The following is a 19,924-nucleotide window of genomic DNA, read 5'->3' as shown; positions in this document are numbered from 1 at the left end:
TGCTGTTTTCCTACTTCCTCAAACCACCCTCCATGTGATCTATAACAGTGCTGACTTTCTCCATCTCAAAAAGAGCTGATAAACCCCTCCACACAAATGAGAGCTTCTATTGCCCAAGAGATGGGTCAACTCAACTGACTGGTGCCAGGATCTTGTTAGAAAATGCAAACTAAGCTAACTCTCTCCAAAAGACAGTGATCTCATTCCACATAGCTGAGAACTTGTTTAACTATTATAATGCTATAGTAGGCACATGTCTGAAATGTTCAGCTCAGGGGACCTCCTTAGGCCTCAAAAGGGATCTCTCCTGCTTAGGCTATTCAGTGAAAGAAGCAGAGAATTGTTAAAGAACACTGCTCTGTTGCAATTCCAGTGTCCATAATAAAGAGCATACAGTACATTGCACACAGAAGACATCTGGGCTCAGACCCAAAAGACAGGAACAATCAAAAAGCGAGTAAAGAAAGGACAAGGACATCAGCTAATGCAAAAAATGAAATTGTTCAAAGAGAGTAATTCAGACCATTCATCCAACCGGTCAAATTGCTTCTGTAATTCTATGAGTTACAAAAACACAAAAACAAGGTTGCGCGACTTAGTGGTCAACGTAGACCTAATTTCACCGGATAATTAGTTTGATTCACTCAGTGTTTCACCTGCTTGTGAGAGCAGTTTACAGACAGGCGAATGCACTGGGATGGTGTCTCCAGGCTGAGTCTACAGCCATGGAAACTAAAGAAAATAGCATAAATCCCTTCCCCCCAGGGGACCTTCCCAGCTCCTCGCCAAAATATGGCCCATCAAAATCACTGTGTCCATTCACTATTGCTTTATCTGCAGTGATATGACTTTGAATGCTTACTCATGAGATTCACCTTGATATCAGGGTTGTTTTTAATGTAATAATAGTGATAGTCTCTGCCACTGATGGAGTTCTTGCTGCTTCCCAGGCAGCATGGTATGGCCTTTAGGCATTCATACAACTAATACGTATTAAATGTCGACCAAGTGACAGAACTGTTCTGGGTTTGAGAGCACAATCTGAATGAAACAAAGTCCATGGTGTCTTAGAACTTTCTCTCCAATAAGAGGAGGGAGACAGAAAGGTAAATATAGACTCTATCAAGTGGTGATCAGGGCTATAAAGAAGAAATGGGTGAACATGCCAGAGGGTGACAGTGTCATCATGACAAAGACCTCCTGGCACACACTTGTACTCAAACACATTAATATACCGACTCATTGCAATAAGCGAGAACACACACGGTTGGGATTTGGGAATCAAAGTAAGAGAGTGTTTAAAGGACTCATGACAATATGTGGGCTGTGTTCGATGATTTGGGGGAGGATTCGTGAAAGCAGGGTTTTGCTCTGGGCTGGCTAGTGTCAGCACGTGGGGGTAATTCTATAATCAGGTATCTTAATAATTCTTACATGAAGGTAGGAAGGATGAAGCAATGCACTCAGCCACTCACAGCAGCCACAAAGGGGACATGTGACCTTATTTGTGGTTTGGACAATATTCTTATTTTTATCTGCTTTTGGACATCAGCATAAAGGGGTTTTGCTTTTGTCTTGATCCATTATGGTCACAGAGTGGCCTTATCTGATGTTGTGATCTGTGAAATTGCTTATGCTCAACAGGAGAATGGCATAGCTGAGATAAGAGTGTCAGGCCAGCTCCCAGCTGTCAGGGGCTGCTTTTCTTTTTCCCATACTCAAACTGCAGGCAACCTTCCAAAATAGGCACTATTACCATTTCTCTTTTACAGAATGATGAAACTAAGGTCCCGCAAGATAAAGGGCTTATCTTAGAGCAAGCAACTAAGAAAGCCAGGATTCAAACCCAAGTTATCTGACTCCAGAGCCAGCCTCATCAGCACTCCTTACACAGACCCTTACAGCACTACACCTTTTGAGCTGCTCAGCAAAGCAATTATCTTCAAAAAGACCAAAGTGGCATCTCAGTGGGAGGATGGATGATGCACACAAAGCCTCAAGTGGAAGCTGCCACCAGTAGGCATCCCAGTACCTAAGTACCAAGAAATTAAGTTCACGTGGTCATTATCAAGACAAACACATTTTTCTCCCAGAGATGAGGAGACATTTTCCATTTTATTTAAATTGGAAGGTTTCTTTTTCCATAAGTTAATCAAAACTAACTTATCTCAGCAACTTATGACCTATAACCATAGCTTTAAATACTGGAACAGTATGTTGTAATAACATAAAAGTAAAGTTCTAGTGTGTAAAGGTGACAGAGTATAAAGCAATTGATACCAATTTTATCCCATATTCTAAACACACCCTCTCCCTTATCATCCAAAGTCAAGGCTTACCAAAAGGTTTTCCGGCTTGAGGTCCCGGTGGACAATGCTCTTGTCGTGCATGTGGACGAGGGCCTTGCATAAGTCCATGATCATGAGGGCCGCATCGGGCTCCGGGAACTTCACACTTTCTATGATGGCGTCAAAAAGGTCTCCTCCCTGCACGTACTCCAGGATCAGGTAGATTTCCGTGTCTGTTTCATAGACTTCATGCAATTTCACGATGTTGGGGTGAGAGAGGCTCTGGATGATCAAGATCTCACTGTCCACCATGTCCTCCTTGCCCTTGAGTCTGGACTTGTCAATGATCTTCATCGCATAGGCCTGCCTGGTCTCGCGGTGCCTGCACTCCTTCACGACAGCAAAGTTCCCGTCCCCAATGACGCGGCCAGTCTCATAATGCTTCTCCACATTGGCGGCAATGATGCCCATGGGTCGCGGCTTCCGACCGCTGGGCCGCTCTGGCTTGTTCTCTTCTGGCCTCGTCTTGGGCTCCTTTTCTAGCTTTGCAGGTTGGTCATCTCTGAGAGTCGTCTTTCTGCCTCCAGACATACATGGCTTTTTCTCCTTCTCTGCCTCCTTCTCTTCTCCTCGGGTCCTGGGGAGCTTCTCAAAGCCCGCCTGGTGCTCTCTCAGGAGCCAGCCACCATGCTTGCTCCTGCTCATGGGCCTGGTGTCTTTCTTCATCTCCCTCAGCCCTTCCTCTGTGACAGGAAGAACTTCTGCAAGTTCCTTCTTGGCCTTGGCTGCTCCCTGAGCATGGCTTTCTTGATCCTCTGGGCCTCTGTCCTCTTTCTTGTCCGTGCTCTTGCTGGGTCTCCTCAGCTCTTGAGTGGGATTCCTGGTGCTGCTCCTGTGGCTGTCACCCTTCCACCCTTCCTCCCCACCTGCAGGATTTGCCTCGGGAGACCTCCTGCAGCTTCTTGTCCTCACCAGCTTCTCCACCTCATACATTGGGCCCTTCCCCATATCCAGCTCACTGGTCCCCAGAGAAAGCCTCTCGCGCTCCAGGCTCTGCTGAAGCTCCCTCTCTCTCTTGCACTTCTCACATCTGATAATTTCACCCGAGGTCTTTTCAATCTCCACCCCGAGGTGCTTCTCTCCCCTTGCGTGCCTCTCTTCTAGAGTGGCTTCCCTGGGCAGCTTGCTACTGGGTTCCGGCTCCCGTTTCCCCCTCCCCCACTTCTTCTGGGTCCTTGCTCTGTCATCTAATGAAAGCTCTTCGGGGATCTTCCCCTGGTGCCTCATGGCTGCCTTGCATCCTGCAACCTCACTGCAGCTTTTGGGGGTCTCGGTCTCCCCACAGCGGTGGTCTCCTTTCAGAGCCTTGCTAAACAGCCTGCTCCTCAGCCTTGGAGAAGGGATACGGCTGTGCTGGGCCAGTGACAGGGCCCGGGCTTTGTTGGGGTACAATTCTTCTACAGCCACCTGAATGCTCTTCAGTGTCAGTGGTTCTTTGCCCATAGCTATGAAAGCATCCCCTTCCCTGAAGAAATCAGAGACGCTCCTGATTTCCCTGCCCTTAAGGTTAAACAGTTTCCTCACACGGTCATTCTTCCATCTGGGAGAGCCCAGGGCTTCTGAGATGTCAGCTAAGAGCTGCTCGAACGTCTGCACTGATCGCCTGTTGAGGAGCAGGGTGATCTTTCGGGGGCGCTGCCCACCCAGCTTCACCACGGTCACGACCCTGGGCTTCAACGGGCTGTTCTCAGGATGTGCCGAGTGAAGGCCATTCCGAGGGCAGAACAAGGGCACGACGGGGCCACGCGGCCCCAGGAATGGTTTCTCCAGATTCCCTCGGCTGGCAGGCAGCCAGGAGCCTTGCAGCTTCCGCTCTGTGATTCTCGAGCTTAAATATTTTAGAGAATGGTCACATAGGCCTTGCTGTCCTGCAACAGGAAAAGGACAACAGAGTGTTAGTTAAGATGGGTTCAGAGAGCCCTCAGCCTTCACCAAAACTTTACTAAAGATGACTGATTCTAGTACTACAGTTTATAAGTGTGGTTCCCGAGAGTCTTAGAAATGACGGAGCCTTTATACTTAGGTCTAATTCCCAGTCTCCTCTACACCAAAAGTGCAGAACAGAGTCAGTGTCTGGCCTGCAGTGATTCCTGTAGGCCTCATAGAGGCCCCCAGGATGGGCCACACCTCGGGAGCTGATACAGTTTGGTTCTATGTCCCCACCCAAATCTCATCTTGAATTGTACTCCCATAATTCCCACATATTGTGGGAGAGACCCGGTGGGAGACAATTGAATCATAGGGGCAGTTTCCCCCATACTGTTCTCATGGTAGTGAATAAGTCTCACGAGATCTGATGGTTACATCAGGGGTTTCTGCTTTTGCATCTTCCTCATTCTCTCTTTGCCTGCTGCCATCCATGTAAGGTGGGACTTGCCCTTCCTTGCCTTCCGCCATGATTGTGAGGCTTCCGCAGCCATGTGGAACTAACTGTGAGTCCAAGAAAACCTTTCTCTGTAAATTGCCCAGTCTTAGGTATGTCTTTATCAGCAGCATGAAAAGGGACTAATACAGGAGCCCTCTCAAGGTGAGAGCTGACTCTGTAAACACAACTCCAGCTACCCCAAAGTGAACTGACCTTCAAGGATCTACAACTGAGATAAAAAGGGCCAGTTGTGCTGCCCATGAAACACCAACAAGAGGAACATTCTAGAACTTTGAAAGGCCAGGTTTGCTGCCCATGAAATACCAACAAGAGGCAGGAACATTCCAGAACTTTGAAAAACCCAATCTTACCCATCTCCTTGCCAAGAACAGTTTTTTTTCAGCTTGATTTTGAACTCACTCAAGGTTGAGTAGTATGCGAAGAGGTTATGGTCACAGGATTTAAGACAGATCTGGATTTTAATCCCGGCACAGACACAGACTACTTGTGCGAACTTGGGCAAATTATTTGTATTTCTTTTTTTTTTTTTTTTTCATTTATAAAGTAAGAATGCTACACCTCTCTACCAGGGTTTTTGTGAAGAATAAATGATCAAATTACAACTTACCTAAGAGAGTGTCTGACACATGGTAAGGACACAATAGTTGCTAGTTATTAACACCATCCTTATGATTTTAATATCTATTTTATATTATAATTTCACTTTATTAGTAGTATAATCTATCAATAAGGTAGAAGTCTACTGTGCACAGCTTCACCTGGCATCACAAGAACTCATGGGCCAACATGATATGGTAGTTATTTCTTAAAGCTCTGACTGAGATCCACTTGCATTAGAGTTAGTATAGGAAAATTGAAGGCGGTTTCAATCTAGGTGTAAAAATTTCCTTGTCCAGATGGCTTTCCCTCTTCTTATAAAAAAAATGTAAAGAAACCAAGGTTCAGAGCTTAAATAATGAGAATGTACATGAATAAAACAAGACTTTTGTATTTCCTGATTGACTATGCCCAGCCACAGTAAAGCAGCTGAGGCAGGAGTGGTTTAATTTCCTCAGTTTCTATCCAGGTCAGGAAGAGAAATTGGAAAAGAACAGAATGTGTCACTCAGTTAAGCCACAAGGGTGGGATGACAATTATTAAAGTTACCCTATAGGACCTATATGTCATATCCTACATGGAAGAATCTGCTGTTTATGCTTCCTTTAAAAAGAAATTTTAGATAATCATTTATAAGTGTACTTGAATCAACTGTAGCAGAAACTCCAGTTGTGCCAGGATGGGATTTTGGCCCAGCAAATCTACACAGAATGTTTTTTGTTTTTTAATTATAATGTACAATCTGTTCTGAGATGATTTCCATCTAGATGCAGGTGTCAGATGAGATGACAAGGTAGCGGCTGATACTGATCTTCCCACACGCCACAAATTTATGAGCTTAACAATCACATTTATAGTTAAACTGTATATGGACATCTGTTATCCCCTTTCTTCTCACAGCCTCTTTAATTAATCTGCCTCCATTTTTGTCTGAGAGAGCCGATGTTGAGAGAAAGAAAGAGAGCTACAGAAGGAATACTGGCTTGTATTTCCTGCGTTGGGGAACTGAGGAAGGATGTCAAGGAAGGTGACCGTCAAACTCATGTGCACAAAAGGGCTGGTGTTCTTGTTGGTTTTTCTTATGTGCTTCACACACAGTAGGATCCTTGATACATACTGTCAGACTAAGTAAATGAAGTCCTGATTATTTTCTCAGAAGACTCAGTATAGGAACAGAGAAAGAGATTTTAGCCTATATCCTGGACTGAGCTTTTTCCAAGCAGATGTGGGAAAAGGATAGGGAGGCCCAAAGGATCAACTACTGGCTGTGGTCACAAGAGGGCAGACCTACCAGGAAAACCTAGAGGCATAAAGAGGATATAATGAAATCCAATGAAGTACCAGGAGAATGAGCAACCAAGAGCGCTAGGAAGACAAGATTTGAGTTGGGCTTTCAACACCTGATGAGGTGGAGGCCACCCAGTACACAGCAAAGGAACCAAGACATAGGGCTGGACCAGTTGTCCACATGGCCACTGAGGTCAGTACAGATGAAGGTAAGACTCAACGTGGAGATGAAGACACTGGTAACATGGAGAAATGAATGGCCAGCCACTATACGACAGTGGCAAAGCAAGGGTGTATATTGTATCACCACATGATATAAGCCTCAGCTAAGGAAAGGTGTTATAGGAGGGAAGAAAAATAATAGTTCCGAAGCAGACCTGGGAAGCTAAATTCTGAGCTCTACCTTCAAAATCTATAGTCCCTGGAAAGGAAGAATTATCCATTATAGGGAAGAAACAGGAGAGGGATCCTCAGGGGAGAACCAATAGGACAAAGGAACATTCAGTGAATACCTTAAGGATGTTTGAACATTTAGCATAGAATGAGGTTCAGGAGAGCCCCTGAACCCTCCTAAAAGGTCCAAGATGGGATGTCAGGGAGGCATAAAGCAGTGCTCATGGAACAGGACTGACAGTAATGGGCTTTATGTATTGAGTGTTGACATAGAGTGACAAAGAGGCCAAATTACAATAGGACCAGTAGGCTCAAGTTCCCAAACATTGGAATTACAGAGTCTGAGTGTGGTAATGGATGACTTGGCACAATGGTACCCAGAGCTGGGTAGGGAGAAGAGGGGATGTGCTCTCTGGGATTTCTGTGCTCAGTCAATCTCAGCAGACCCTAACTCAAAGCTTGCCCTGATCCCTAGTGGTTAAGAGAGCAACCTGGGAACACCCCATCCCTGAACAAAGAATGGGCTCCATAAGAGCAGCCTCCACCCCAGGGCATGTTGTAAAAGGATGTAAAGAGAGAACAGCTCAGCCTCCACCACACCAGCATGAGACATGCTCATTCCACTGCCCAGGCATTCACAAGCTCATTCAAAAGCTCCTTGGTCTGCAGCAAAAGTGGGAATTCGGTCTCCACCTCCTTAGCATAACTGGGAGCTACTGAAATTGCACTTCTTCTAGCTATGACTGCTTCAAGCTACTGGGAAGCACCAGGAAAACGCAACCTTGGGATGCACTGATTTTTATCTTCTCTTCCACAAGACCTCTTTCGTCTTTTAAAATAGTCTTTACAGGTAAGAGAGAAAAAGAAGACTCTGAATGCCTGGTCCATGGGCAGGGAGAACGAACATTAGGGAGAGCACAGCATATCCTTTAGGCCTGGGGCTCAGTCTCCAGGAACGTGCTGATGCCCCAGGACAACTGCACAGAGTACTTTCAGTCTCCCACTAAGCGCCACTGTCCAGAACCTACCCCAATCAACCTTACTAGAAAGCCACAGGCCTGCCCGAGTCCACTCAGCTCCAGCGACACCTTTACTTACAAAATCAGTAAAATGGAACCATATGAAATTGCTGGTAGTTCTACCAATTTTGAACCATCAAAAACAAATTTCATGTGGCTCACCCTCATACCGGTTGAGCATCTGAAAACCAAAAATACAAAATCTAAAATGCTCCAAAGCCTGCAAACTTTTTGAGCACTGACATACCTACCAAAGGAAATGATCATTGGAGCATTTCAGACTTCAGATTTTCAGATCTGGGATGCTCAACTGGTAAGTATAATGCAAATATTTCAAGATCCAAAAAAAAAAAAAAAACTCCTTGAAATAAAAAAAAATAAAAAAACAAAAAACCACTTTTGGTCCCAAGCATTTTAGATAAGGGAGACTCACTCGACCTGTATAATCTAGGATAACAATCTGTATTCTGTCCCTATATCAACAGTAAATTGTTTATGAAGCCATAGATAGTAAAAATTAAACTTGCTAATTCTGTCTTCAGCCACCAAGCCAGCCACGTCCCAGGAAGTAACACAGGGAAAATATGTTCTTATTAACACCTTATTTTTCTGTTAACTTCCTACGGCAACATAAATTGGCCTGGACTTGACAAAACTGCTGCTTCTACTTCAATACACCAAGATATAAATGTTTATAGGGTCTCTCCTCAATGCCCGTCTAACCCCGCACATACAGAAGAGCAAGCACTGCTTTTGATAAGCCATCCATCTGCTCAATAACCTACAGTAGCTCCTTATTAGCCTCCTTGAGGTCCAAACCCAAATTCCTCTGCTTGACACATAAGGCCCTTCACAATTCCAACCCACTCCACCTCCATTCCCCCACCCATCCAAGCCTCACCATCTTGTAAAGCCTAAGACCCATCTCTACTCCCAAACTTTCTCTGTCCTCATAAGTTCGCAGTGATAGCTCCCTCCTCTAAAGACCTGCTCATTCATTAAAGCAAAATTCAGCGTGAATGCCTGAGACCAACACCTACCACAGAATATGGAAGATGTGGTTTTGCCTGCTGCACATCTCAGCTAATTGTTACTTCATCTTAGTAGGTGTAAACATTCTCCCTCTCAACTAAACTGTAGGCTCTCCAAAAGCAGAGACCAGAGTTTATGCAAACCTCCCAACTCTGCCCCAATACAGAGAGCAAGCACACAAGATTTGGGGAACAAATTCCCAACCCTAACATCAAACACAAATATCTAGCTTCAGTCTTCCAGTTCTCACTGTAAATAACAGCATTGCTAATTGCAGCACCAGTAAGACCTCCTAAACACATTAGATAAGTGAGGTGAAAAGAAAATATAATCACAAACATCCATCTACCACAGGAAATTTGACAAAGTAGCATTTCTGAAGAATGGCTAATACAGGTAGGGAACAGCAGTACATTGCTTCAGGTTGAGAAAGCTTCATTTTAGTGCAAAGAACACTGACCATGGGCCAGAGGACTTCTGATAAGCTGTTATTAGCTGTGTGACCATGGGAACGTTAATTAATCTCTATGAACCTCAGGTTCACCACCTGCCAAATGGCATTAATGTCTTACTCATTGCTGAGGATGTCCAGTGCATTGCTCTGCCTAGAGTGAGCACTCAGCTTGTGCTTATTTTTCACCTGTTCATAAAGAAAATAAGTCCTGTAACCTTGAATTTCCTCCAAGTAGATGTACATCTCAAGGCCAAAGAGAATACGATGCTAAATGTGACTCGGCAGGATGAATTTGTCATTCACATAGTGGCTGAAATGAAAAACCAGTAGGGACGGGATAATAAAAGAAACACTCCAGCAAACCTAAGCAAACAGGTCTGCTGGGGAGATAAACGGAATTTCTGCTCATCGATTCTAGGATGCTCTGATTCTGGGGTGAGCCAATAAACTCAGTAACTGCACCAGCATGGCATGCCGTTATTGCCTCTAATAGGTCTGATGCTCAGAAAGTGGGTCTTTTATCTGCTGCCACAATTTAGATAAAGTAACATAACCTGATTCCACGATGATCACTCTCCACTTTATTATGCTAGAAAGGCTACCAGAGTGACTGTAAGTCACATTAACCCAGTTTCCTGTCTAATTACTCATAATTATTTTTCTCTGTTATAAGATTAGCTGCTAATCAAGTTTAGCATCAAGAAAAAAAAAAGATTTCTCTTTTATATTGTCTTTTTAAATCACAATTAAAGAGATTTTACCTTTTCCAAGTCATTTTAAAATAACTCACGTGTCTAATTAAAACGCAAAGAAACCTATGTCTGTGGTCAGTATTAACTTCAGAATTTTCATCTTGGCTCCTAAAAAGCTATAATAACACAAGAAAAATAAATGAGAGATCATCAAAATTGCTATAGGACCCAAGTAACATATACTCTCTCTATAAACATTTACAAATTAAGTGTACTAAACAAAATGAATTAGGTGTTTTAAACTATCTGGTAATATTCAATACAACAAAAAGATGACTAAAAAAGAAAGGTCAATGCATCTAACACCACATTATTAATGCCCTCTTCCTAGCAGAAAGGTGCCCCTGAAAATACTTTCCCTTTTATCAACTTTTTATTTCTTTGTGGTTTCACCAGATTAATCACTTGTGGCCTCAGTATGCAGTGCTGAGAGACTATTCACGTCTATTCTTCTGTGGAAGATAGAGAAAGACTGGCTGAAATAATTTTACTTTTCACTGCGTAATCATTTGTCCTGGGCATTTTCCAGGGGCTGTTTGGGAATAAACTCATTTTGCTCATATGCAGAGATGAGGCCGGAGAAACATCTGTGAACTTACATTTGATTATGCCAACACCCCAAGGAAGGTTTTGTAAACGAATAAAAAATTGGAATGAAGCCTCTCTCACTAAGCCTCAAAAATGCTACTGTTTTGTAACTCAGAAGCCTGGCCCATGTCTATATTGATCAAAGCTGTAGAAATTAATAAGAGCGAGGTTACAAAATGAAACTGCCATGCTGTTTATTGACTGTCATCACTGATGACACTCCAGTCTCTAATTAACATCCTCACTACCTATCCTCTTTATTACCAACATGACATTGACTGAGACATCAGAAACAGAGTAATTAAAGAGACTTCTTCCTGTTCTTATCTCAGAAGTGCCTCCATCCAGGGTTGGCTTTTATCTCCTGATTTTAGTCGCCCCAGTATACTGGCACAGAACCCTGTATGGTCTCTGACTGACAGATATTTGCCAGGCCTTGTTCTAACCCACCTAACAGATGCCTGATACTGTTTTCTAAGCTACTCGCAAATTTAAAGATGTGATTGACTGCTCCATCTCATGATAACTTTGGAGTTATCATGACTTTTATGTACTGCATCAGTTTTTTACAAGACTGTTTTTAAGTGGACATTCCTTTTCTCACTTTTAAAGATTATCCCTGACCCCCTCGATAATCCTCATCCCGCATCCCTCGGTTTTCCTACTCACCCTTGTCTAGTATAGGCCACCCATCTCATCCTTGTATCACAGTTACCACTTCCTCCTCTGCTGGCTTTATTATGTCTGAAAAACCCTCATGCTTCATGCAAACCAGAAAGCATTTTCCTCTCTTTCCAGAGATCCCAGAACATTGGGTTATACCCTACAGACACCCCATGACAACAAAGAGGACTGACAGACAAGGTCTGAATTTTTCCTTGCTGTCACCGACATGTCTCCTTAGAGGATCCTACTGAAGTGGTTAAACTGGAAGCTTCCATTTCCAATTTACTATGTTCTACAGAGCAGAGCTTCTCAAATGTTCATGTGCACACAAATCACTTGTAAATCTTGTTGAAGTGCAGGTCCTGATTCAGTCGGTCTAGGTGGGGCCTGACAGTCTGTATTGCTAACCAGGTCCCAGGTGATGCTGATGCTGTTGGGCCTGGACACACTCTGAGCACCAAGGATATATAGTGAAATTCCAGAGTATCCTTTTGGGAGTGCAAGTTGCCTATAAGTAGTTATTTTCATAAAGTTAATAAGTAATTTGTGATATGTTATAAAAACATGGCATCAGTGCAGTGAAACACAAAATCCAGCCATGGTTCCCTTGACAAAAGATTTTAAGTACAGCAAACGGAAGTGGCAAAGGAAATGATCTAGAATTTGCCCATTGTTAGAGGGGAACAAACCTTTTTTCCTCTACTCTTTAGGTTAAATGATTGGGGCCCTGCCAAATAAACCGACAAAAGACAGATTGACAGGCGAAAAATGTTTCTTTCATATGCATATAAGGGCCTCACAGAAATGAAGTGAAAATCCCAAAAAGGTAGTCAGACTCAGAGACTTATATACCATTTTAACAAAGAATGATAAACTTGTGGAGAAGTAATAAAACAAAAGGAAAAGGTTTGAGCTTCTATGGGGAAAAAAGAGATATATATATATATGAGAAACAGTGGAAGATAAAGATTATTTTAGTAAGGTTTGTTATGCATATTTCTCTCAGAGCCATCTCTAGGCTGATATGAGTCTAGAGTCCTCTCTGGTGATTAACAGTTGTTCAGCCCTTCCTGTTATAAGACAACTGAGAGGAACAACTTCACAAAGGAAAATTTATGTCCACTTTTACATAAATAGGGAGATGATAGAGATCTTTTCTTCCATCTGCTGTTTCTCAAATACCTTCAGCTTAAAATAATTCTTGTGACAAAGTGTCATATTTGGGGGTAGCATATTTTGATCCCCTTTATGACCCAAAGTGGACCAGCAGCATCAGTATCACCTGGGAGCATCTTAGAAATGCAGAATTTCAGGCCCCACCCCCAATTTACAAAAGCAGATTCTGCATTTTAACAAGACCCTCAGGTGGTGTGATGCACATTTGCTTGAAATGCACTGCCACAGAATATCTCTTCTTTGCCAAAGTGGTTAGTGAAACCAAAATACGCAGCCCTCAGTGGGGGTAAGGGGGATCATAAAGCCCTTGGACTTGTACGTATCTATTTCATTAGCCCTTAAAGTATGGCAGCATGACCCAACTAAACCCAAACTGGGACCCAGGATCACATTTGGCTCAGAAGTGTGTTTATTTTTCTAGGATCTGTTTATTTGTACAAGTTGCCAAATGGGCAGACAGGGGTGTGTGTGAATGGGGAAGGAGGTGTTTTGTGCACAGGCATCCGCAGCCCCCAGGGAGGAGATAACAGGCCTGGGAGGCAATGAGAAAGAGGGAACAGTATGGCCTCTGCCCCTGTGCTCCCAATCCCAGAACAGCGGTTTAAGTGCTGTTGGAACGCAGGGTTGAGGGAGAATGCTGAAGGAGCTGTGTTTCAAAGACTGTGTGAAGCTCTGGGATGCAGGTGACAAGGCACAGCAGAGTGAGAGGAGGACCAGCCACCTGCCTTGCCCAGAACAGGCCCCAGGACCCAGGGCAGCCTCAGCAGAGGAGGGTGATGCAGGGCCTTGGGGAGATAGCAACGGCAGGAGGGCCACAGGGGCAGGGAACAGGAGGAAGGATTCGGAACAGTAGCCACAGTGTACATGAGCACAGGTAACATCTTGCCCTGGGGACTCTGAGGACACTGGCAGAGGGCACACCAGGCATTAATATTAACATGGCCTCATTTGCTCCCAAGGCTGGTGAGGCCTCAGACCTGCCAGCAACCATAAACAATAACCTTTCTCTCTAACCACCTGACCACTTTTCCTCCAGGTGAACTCTTCTGCTTTCCAGTCATTTTTTCACATGCTGCCTTTGAGTTTTTCTTTTCTTCCATAAATTCTGAAGCAGGTTAGCCCTCTTTCCTTTTCCAACAGGATTCTCTTCACCTGCAGCTCTTTGTGCCAATGCATGGGGAGCTTCTCCAGATGCCGCCACCCTGTCCCCTGCATTGTCCTTCTCTGAGACATCTGATGCTGGTTGGCTTTGACCAGAGCTCTCCTTAGGGACAACTTCTCTTTCAGTCTCACCCCGGGTTTCATGTTTCCTCCCAACTCTCCCAACTCACCCATGATCACATCCCTGGGGCTTCATCGCTCACTCGGTAAAATTCCAAGAGGGCATGGCTCCCAGGCCAGGCTGCTGTTTCCTGCGGCCTGAATATTTAATCCCAATTGTCTGTTGCAGTGAGGAGATTCATAGTAACCTTGATTGGGGCTGAGTTTTGCTTTTCTCAGTGCTATATGCAGGGCGGCTCTTTGGATGTACTCATTTGGAAGGGGAGCCCTCAAGTACTCTGGGGCTACTTTCCCTTCAGCTGAGTGGATGTTCGCAAGACTTCATAGTTTCCTTTCCCTCCCTGGTTATCAAACCCTAAGGGCCCTCACCACCCCACTAATGTCCACTGACCTGTGTCATGCAATACTTTAAAATACACTAGGCTAGACAGACCCTCACCACATTCCATTCCTACTGGTGAGGTTGCAGAAATCATTCTAAAAGCATACTCCTTCTCCTTTTTTCTAGAGATGAAGCACATCGATCTCATTTCTACATCTTCACACTTTGGCTTGAATGCATCTTAGACGGGTGTAAGGCTACTTGGAATATTTGAACCATCTGTCAGTGCCTGGATCTGAAGACTCTCGCACTTCGTTTATCAGATGAGGGGTCAGTCTAATAAATGAGATCTGAGGTGGAAACTTCCATGATCCATTTGTGTACAGGAACAAGGAGGCAAACAGCCTGCAGATTCTTCAGAAAGTGGTTTTAAATGATTTTGACTTCTTGATAAGACAACCTCCATGTCCAACACATAATTAAATGGCAAGCCAGTAAAATAATTTGAAAAGAAATGTTTTTTAAAATATATACCCTTCATTCATATTCAGGAGAGATGATACACTTGGGAAACACTGGAGCTGTTTATGTAAAATAATAATAAGGAAATAGTATGAATAATTTTATGCCAGCAAAGGAGACAACTTAAATGAAATGGATAGATCTCGTGAAAGACACATTACCCAAATTTCTCAAGAAGAAATAAATTTCTTTTACTTCTTAATTTAATTATTTTAATGTTTAATTCTTCTTTATTTCTTTTTATTTATTTATTTGAGACAGAGTCTTGATCTGTCACTCAGGCTGAAGTGCAGTGGTACAATCTTGGCTCACTGCAACCTCTGCTTCCCAGGTTCAAGCGACTCTTCTGCCTCAACCTCCCTAGTAGCTAGGATTACAGGCATGTACTACCATGCCCAGTTAATTTTTTGTATTTTTAGTGAAGACAGGGCTATGTTGGCCAGCCTGGTCTCAAATTCCTGTCCTCAAGTGATCCACCTGCCTGGGCCTCCCAAAGTGCTGGGATTACAGGCGTGAACCACCACACCCAGCCTTCTTAATTTCTTTTCAATTTATCTAAATAGCTCCACTGTGCTGTTTATTGGAGGTTTACATCCACCAGACTGAGGAAGGACATTCCATAAATAGTTAAGACATGGTCATTTATACGATGATTAGACTTGCTGGTAAAAATTCTCACAAACTGCTTGTGTTGAAATACGCATCTTTTGTAAACAAAAGTAACACCACAGATCCAATCTAAAGAGGACATGTGTGTGGGATGCAAAAGCTGTGTGGGTGCAGATCTTTGCATTTTAGAACTGCAAGGATAGTAGCCCAGTTTCCCCAGCTGTAAAATATAACTGGAGGCCAGAGAAGGTAAGCAACTAGCCCAAGGCCACAGAACCAGTTAGTAAGAACCGAAACAAACCTTCCGCAGATACTGAATGTTTTTGAACAATGACATGGACAGATTTAGAGGTGTCATTTATAACATGGAATGTTAAGCTCATGGGGTCATCCAGAGAAAACAGAGCAGCACTCAGACGCATCAACAGGCATCAACACTGAAGCAAAGCAACCTCAGTTTAGCTCTGCCCTAGTTGTTAAGCCAGCCAACAGCCAACTGGGCAAAATTAAGTCACACAGTGTTCCTGCAGCTGGCAATAAACAGATGAGCTTTTCCCTGATATCCCTGTAGACGGGATGATCTAAAAAAAGAAAACAACTCCTCAAAGTGTATTAAGATTCCAAACAAAGAAGAGTGATGTTGGGGTAAAGCAGATTAAAGTGAAAACTTTTCTTCTTTTTGGGAATTCAGACTGGGTTTGGTTTTCCTCTAATTCAAAAGTAGAGAAGTGATGGTACCAACACCCTGATGAAGTAAGGCATTCAACTGGACCCATAAAGCTTCAGCAGCGGCCCGAATATCCATCCTGAGTACAACGCATCTTTGCTGGTGGAGCACCCAGCAGTCCTCACTGCCATGGGAACCTGCACGGCCCCCACTAGCCCGTCCTCCCAGGATAGCTGTAAAGACTGTAATGAGATGACAGGCATAAGGTTGCCCACATATGGTCAGCACTCAGATGAAGCCAGATTGACAGTGGTGGCACTAAGGCAGAACTGCTTCTCTGCTAAGAAGCCAACGTCAGTGGGCAGAAACTGACACAGTTCCCTCTAACAGCCCAACTGCTGCATCTAAGCCTTTTGAAAGCATCAGACGCAAATGTTTCAACACAGACTGTTGCTTTCAGAGCCTTTATAAGGATAAACCTTAGCAGCTTTCAGCTTCTGCAGGAATTGTGGTTAAGCTTCTTCAGGATTTCTTGTGATGTTATATCATGGCATTTGCCAAATATATATAATTTGTTGAGATGGAGTCTACTAAATAAATGGGCCTTGCGTGGCAAGATTCTAAACACAGAGACCTAGTGCCAGGTATGTGGTAGGTGGGCAATGAACAGGTGTTGCATGAAAGAACCCAATAAATCCACAGCAGTGTTCAATGAAAACAGACGATTGGTTGGGTCATCAGAATTTACTGGGTGATCATCAAAGCATGCACTCAGAATTTTTCATCTATTTCTGCCCCAAAGTTTATCTAAAGCTACACAGCCATCAACATTCTATAGGGCCAGCACACTGTCATGGATTTCGTTGGTAGCCACCCAGATTCCTTTACCAGGGCTGCCCCTCTCCTCCAGCTCTGACACGTGTTGGCAGCCCTTCACTGCCCAAGTCTCCCAAGAGTTACTTTGGCTGACTGGAGCCACTTTACCCAGGAGGTCACACACCCAACTCTGCCTTCACAAGGACAGCCTATAATCAATGACTGATGGACAGGGGTGTGGGGAGGGGTACTAAAGACCCAGACTTTACCCCAGGGTGGGACAATTCCATGGTACAATGCATGTTCCAGAGCTCCCCATGGCTGGGGCTGAGATGTGACTCCAGCTGAGACCACTTCCTTGCTTGGCCATACTCCCTACCCACCTGACTCCCTTCTCCTGAGAGCTGTCCCAGAATAATCACATGCACAAGAATCCGCATCTCAGGTTCTGCTTCCAGGGAAACCAGACCCTCACCATTGCCCAAAATTATGAAAGGTCTTTATATTTTACAGTAAGAATGAGCACTGATGGTTTTGTGGTATTTTTAGAATTCATAAGTAGAAGACATTCCTTCTCTCCTGTTTCATTAAAAACAAACGGCAAATAATTACCCAGAGGTGCCTGGAGTGTCTTGAAACTATTTCTCTCACGAACATCCTTCCTGCCTTTGTTCAGGTCTGTGATGGATCTAATATCATTACTCCAAGAGGCCTTACCTGAAAGATCCTCAAATTGCTCCATCCCCCTCCCTCACCAATCTGGTTTCTTTCTGCATAGCACATATCACCATTGAAATGACAATTTACTTGATGCTTTAACCTGTTTCCCCAAGTCTCTAGAGCTCTGCAATGTTTAATACCATAACCGTTAGACACATACGGATATTTTCCATTTAAATTTAAATTAATTAAAAGTACTGAGCCTACCACAGTGGCATGTAGCAGATAATAAACATATGTGAGCCAATGAACAAATAGTTCATGATAATCATCAGTGATGTCTCTGGCATCTAATTTTGTAGCTTTTATACTAAAAATTGATATTGTCAGGAGTAGGAAAAGAACTGTAAGAACATTTAAGAAAAAATTCTTAAGAAGCTATGAAAGGATATGACTATTACTGCCTGAATTTTTAGCGGATGGTAGTTAATTGTAGGTTAAAAAAACACAATGGCAACCTCCAGATGGAGACAGCTAGCTAGCCAGAAACTGCTGAGAGTTTTTTGACAGTTATTCAAGGCAGCATAGAAAATATAAAACTTTCCTTTTTTTCCCCTGTGAGATGGGCAGATATTTAAAGTCCCACTCCCTCCTCCCAACAGAATAAAAATCCAACATGTATGTTTTTTCTTTGATTGTTAACATGCTCACTTAAAACTATCTAAAAACCCACACATCGCGTTTGTGGCCAGGTGAACATGTTGGGAGCAAAATACAAAGATCCCACTCTGTCTCCTTACCTAGCCCTCTGCAACTCAACACTAACACCACTTTCCTTTCTAAGGAAACAGCTTAATAAAGACATCTACTTTGTACTCATGACGAAGAAAGAGCGAGAAAGGAAACATAAAGAGAACCAAGAAGCCTCTGCTGTTTTTGCCTTGTAATGCAGACAAAGCAACTGGGAAAAAAGCAAGTAACTAACAAGCATTCCTGAGAACATAAGAATTCCAGATCTTTCAGTTGGTTCTCAGATGCTTTACTTTATTTTATTTATTTTTTGAGATAGGGTCTTGTTCTGTTGCCCAGACTGGAGTACAAGGTGCCATCGTGGCTCACCGCAGCTTCAAACTCCCAGGTTCACGCAATTCTCCCACCTCTGCCTCCCAAGTGGCTGATACTACAGGCATGAGTCACCACACTCAGCTAATTGTTGTTGTTGTTGTTGTTGTTGTTAAAGAGATAGGGTCTCACTATGTTGCCCAGGCTGGTCTCAAACTCCTAGGCTCAAGTGATTCTCCCACCTAGGCTAATTTTTGTTGTTGTTGTTAAAGAGATGGGGTCTCACTATGTTGCCCAGGATGGTCTCAAGCTCCTGGGCTCAAATGATTCTCCCGCCTTGGCCTCCCAAATTGCTGGGATTATAGGTGTGAGTCACAATGCCCAGCTGTTCCCCACTTCTTAATATGAGTATGTATTCCTGTTTTTCATTCATGCTACAGAATTTCTTTGGAAAATATAATCTTCAAAACCAGTAAAACATCTTCAGCTATGTAGTCTTTGCAGAAAATGGTCAATTCTTTGGATTCTAAGTTAATATTAATGGCATTAAAGAAAAGGCACTAAAAGTTCCCAGCAGCCATTGCATAGCATACTTATAGGCTAATACTAAAGAGTTTCCTTATAAATCGGATGACTTAGAGGTCTACAATCCTTGGACATCAGTTGACTCCAAGAAAAAGGAGCTTCAATCTAATATATTTCATTTCTTTCTGTTTCTCTTTTCTTTTTAAATTAATAAGTCCACTGATTTTAGTTTTCTTAACTTGAACACAAGCTAAGACCCCGGTTAGAGATGTGATGACCTTTTATTTTACATTAAACAGTCTGACCTGCCAGACCTGTCTTTAACATTACTGAAGAGGTGGCATCCTCTGACATCATCTTTTCTTATCCAGACCAAAAACATAAACACATTATTACCGACAAGTTTCAATCATCTAGGAGAAGACTTTGATTTGGTGCTAGCAGTGTCTAGGACCAGTCAGAGACACCTACAGGTAAGTTTTAAATGTGTGAGAGATTATGTCTCAAAGAGTAAACCCACAATGATCCCAAGTTATTTGTTTTCATGGCTCCTGTAACTCTGCACATGTTCTGTGATGGAGAAAACCTATGATGGCTACCACATAGCTAACTCCTTCATGTATCTTTTCTCTCCATCTTTCCCTCTCTCCATGAACTTATTTCAATTCTAGGACATACCTATGTGTTTATTCTGAGCCACCTGGAAAAGCAATTAGAGTACATGGACGCTCATGAAATAGTTTTTATATGTTTTTACTTCCA

The 19,924-nt window shown here is 43.2% G+C and overlaps 1 protein-coding gene across 1 annotated transcript in view; it reads right to left on the bottom strand.

Annotated features, from left to right (window-relative positions):
* The window catches only part of DCLK3 (doublecortin like kinase 3), a 52,057-nt gene that overhangs the window by 22,846 nt on the left and 9,287 nt on the right, over positions 1-19,924 (bottom strand). Inside the window, exon 2 of the mRNA XM_007971816.3 lies at positions 2,340-4,216. Within this exon, the coding sequence (XP_007970007.3) occupies positions 2,340-4,216 (1,877 nt within the window). The remainder of the gene's footprint in view (positions 1-2,339; positions 4,217-19,924) is intronic.

Source organism: Chlorocebus sabaeus, chromosome 15 (assembly GCF_047675955.1).
Source record: "Chlorocebus sabaeus isolate Y175 chromosome 15, mChlSab1.0.hap1, whole genome shotgun sequence".
Lineage (NCBI taxonomy): Eukaryota > Metazoa > Chordata > Mammalia > Primates > Cercopithecidae > Chlorocebus > Chlorocebus sabaeus.
The sequence above is the reverse complement of the archived record's forward strand: the minus strand, read 5'-3'. Positions and strand labels throughout refer to the sequence as shown.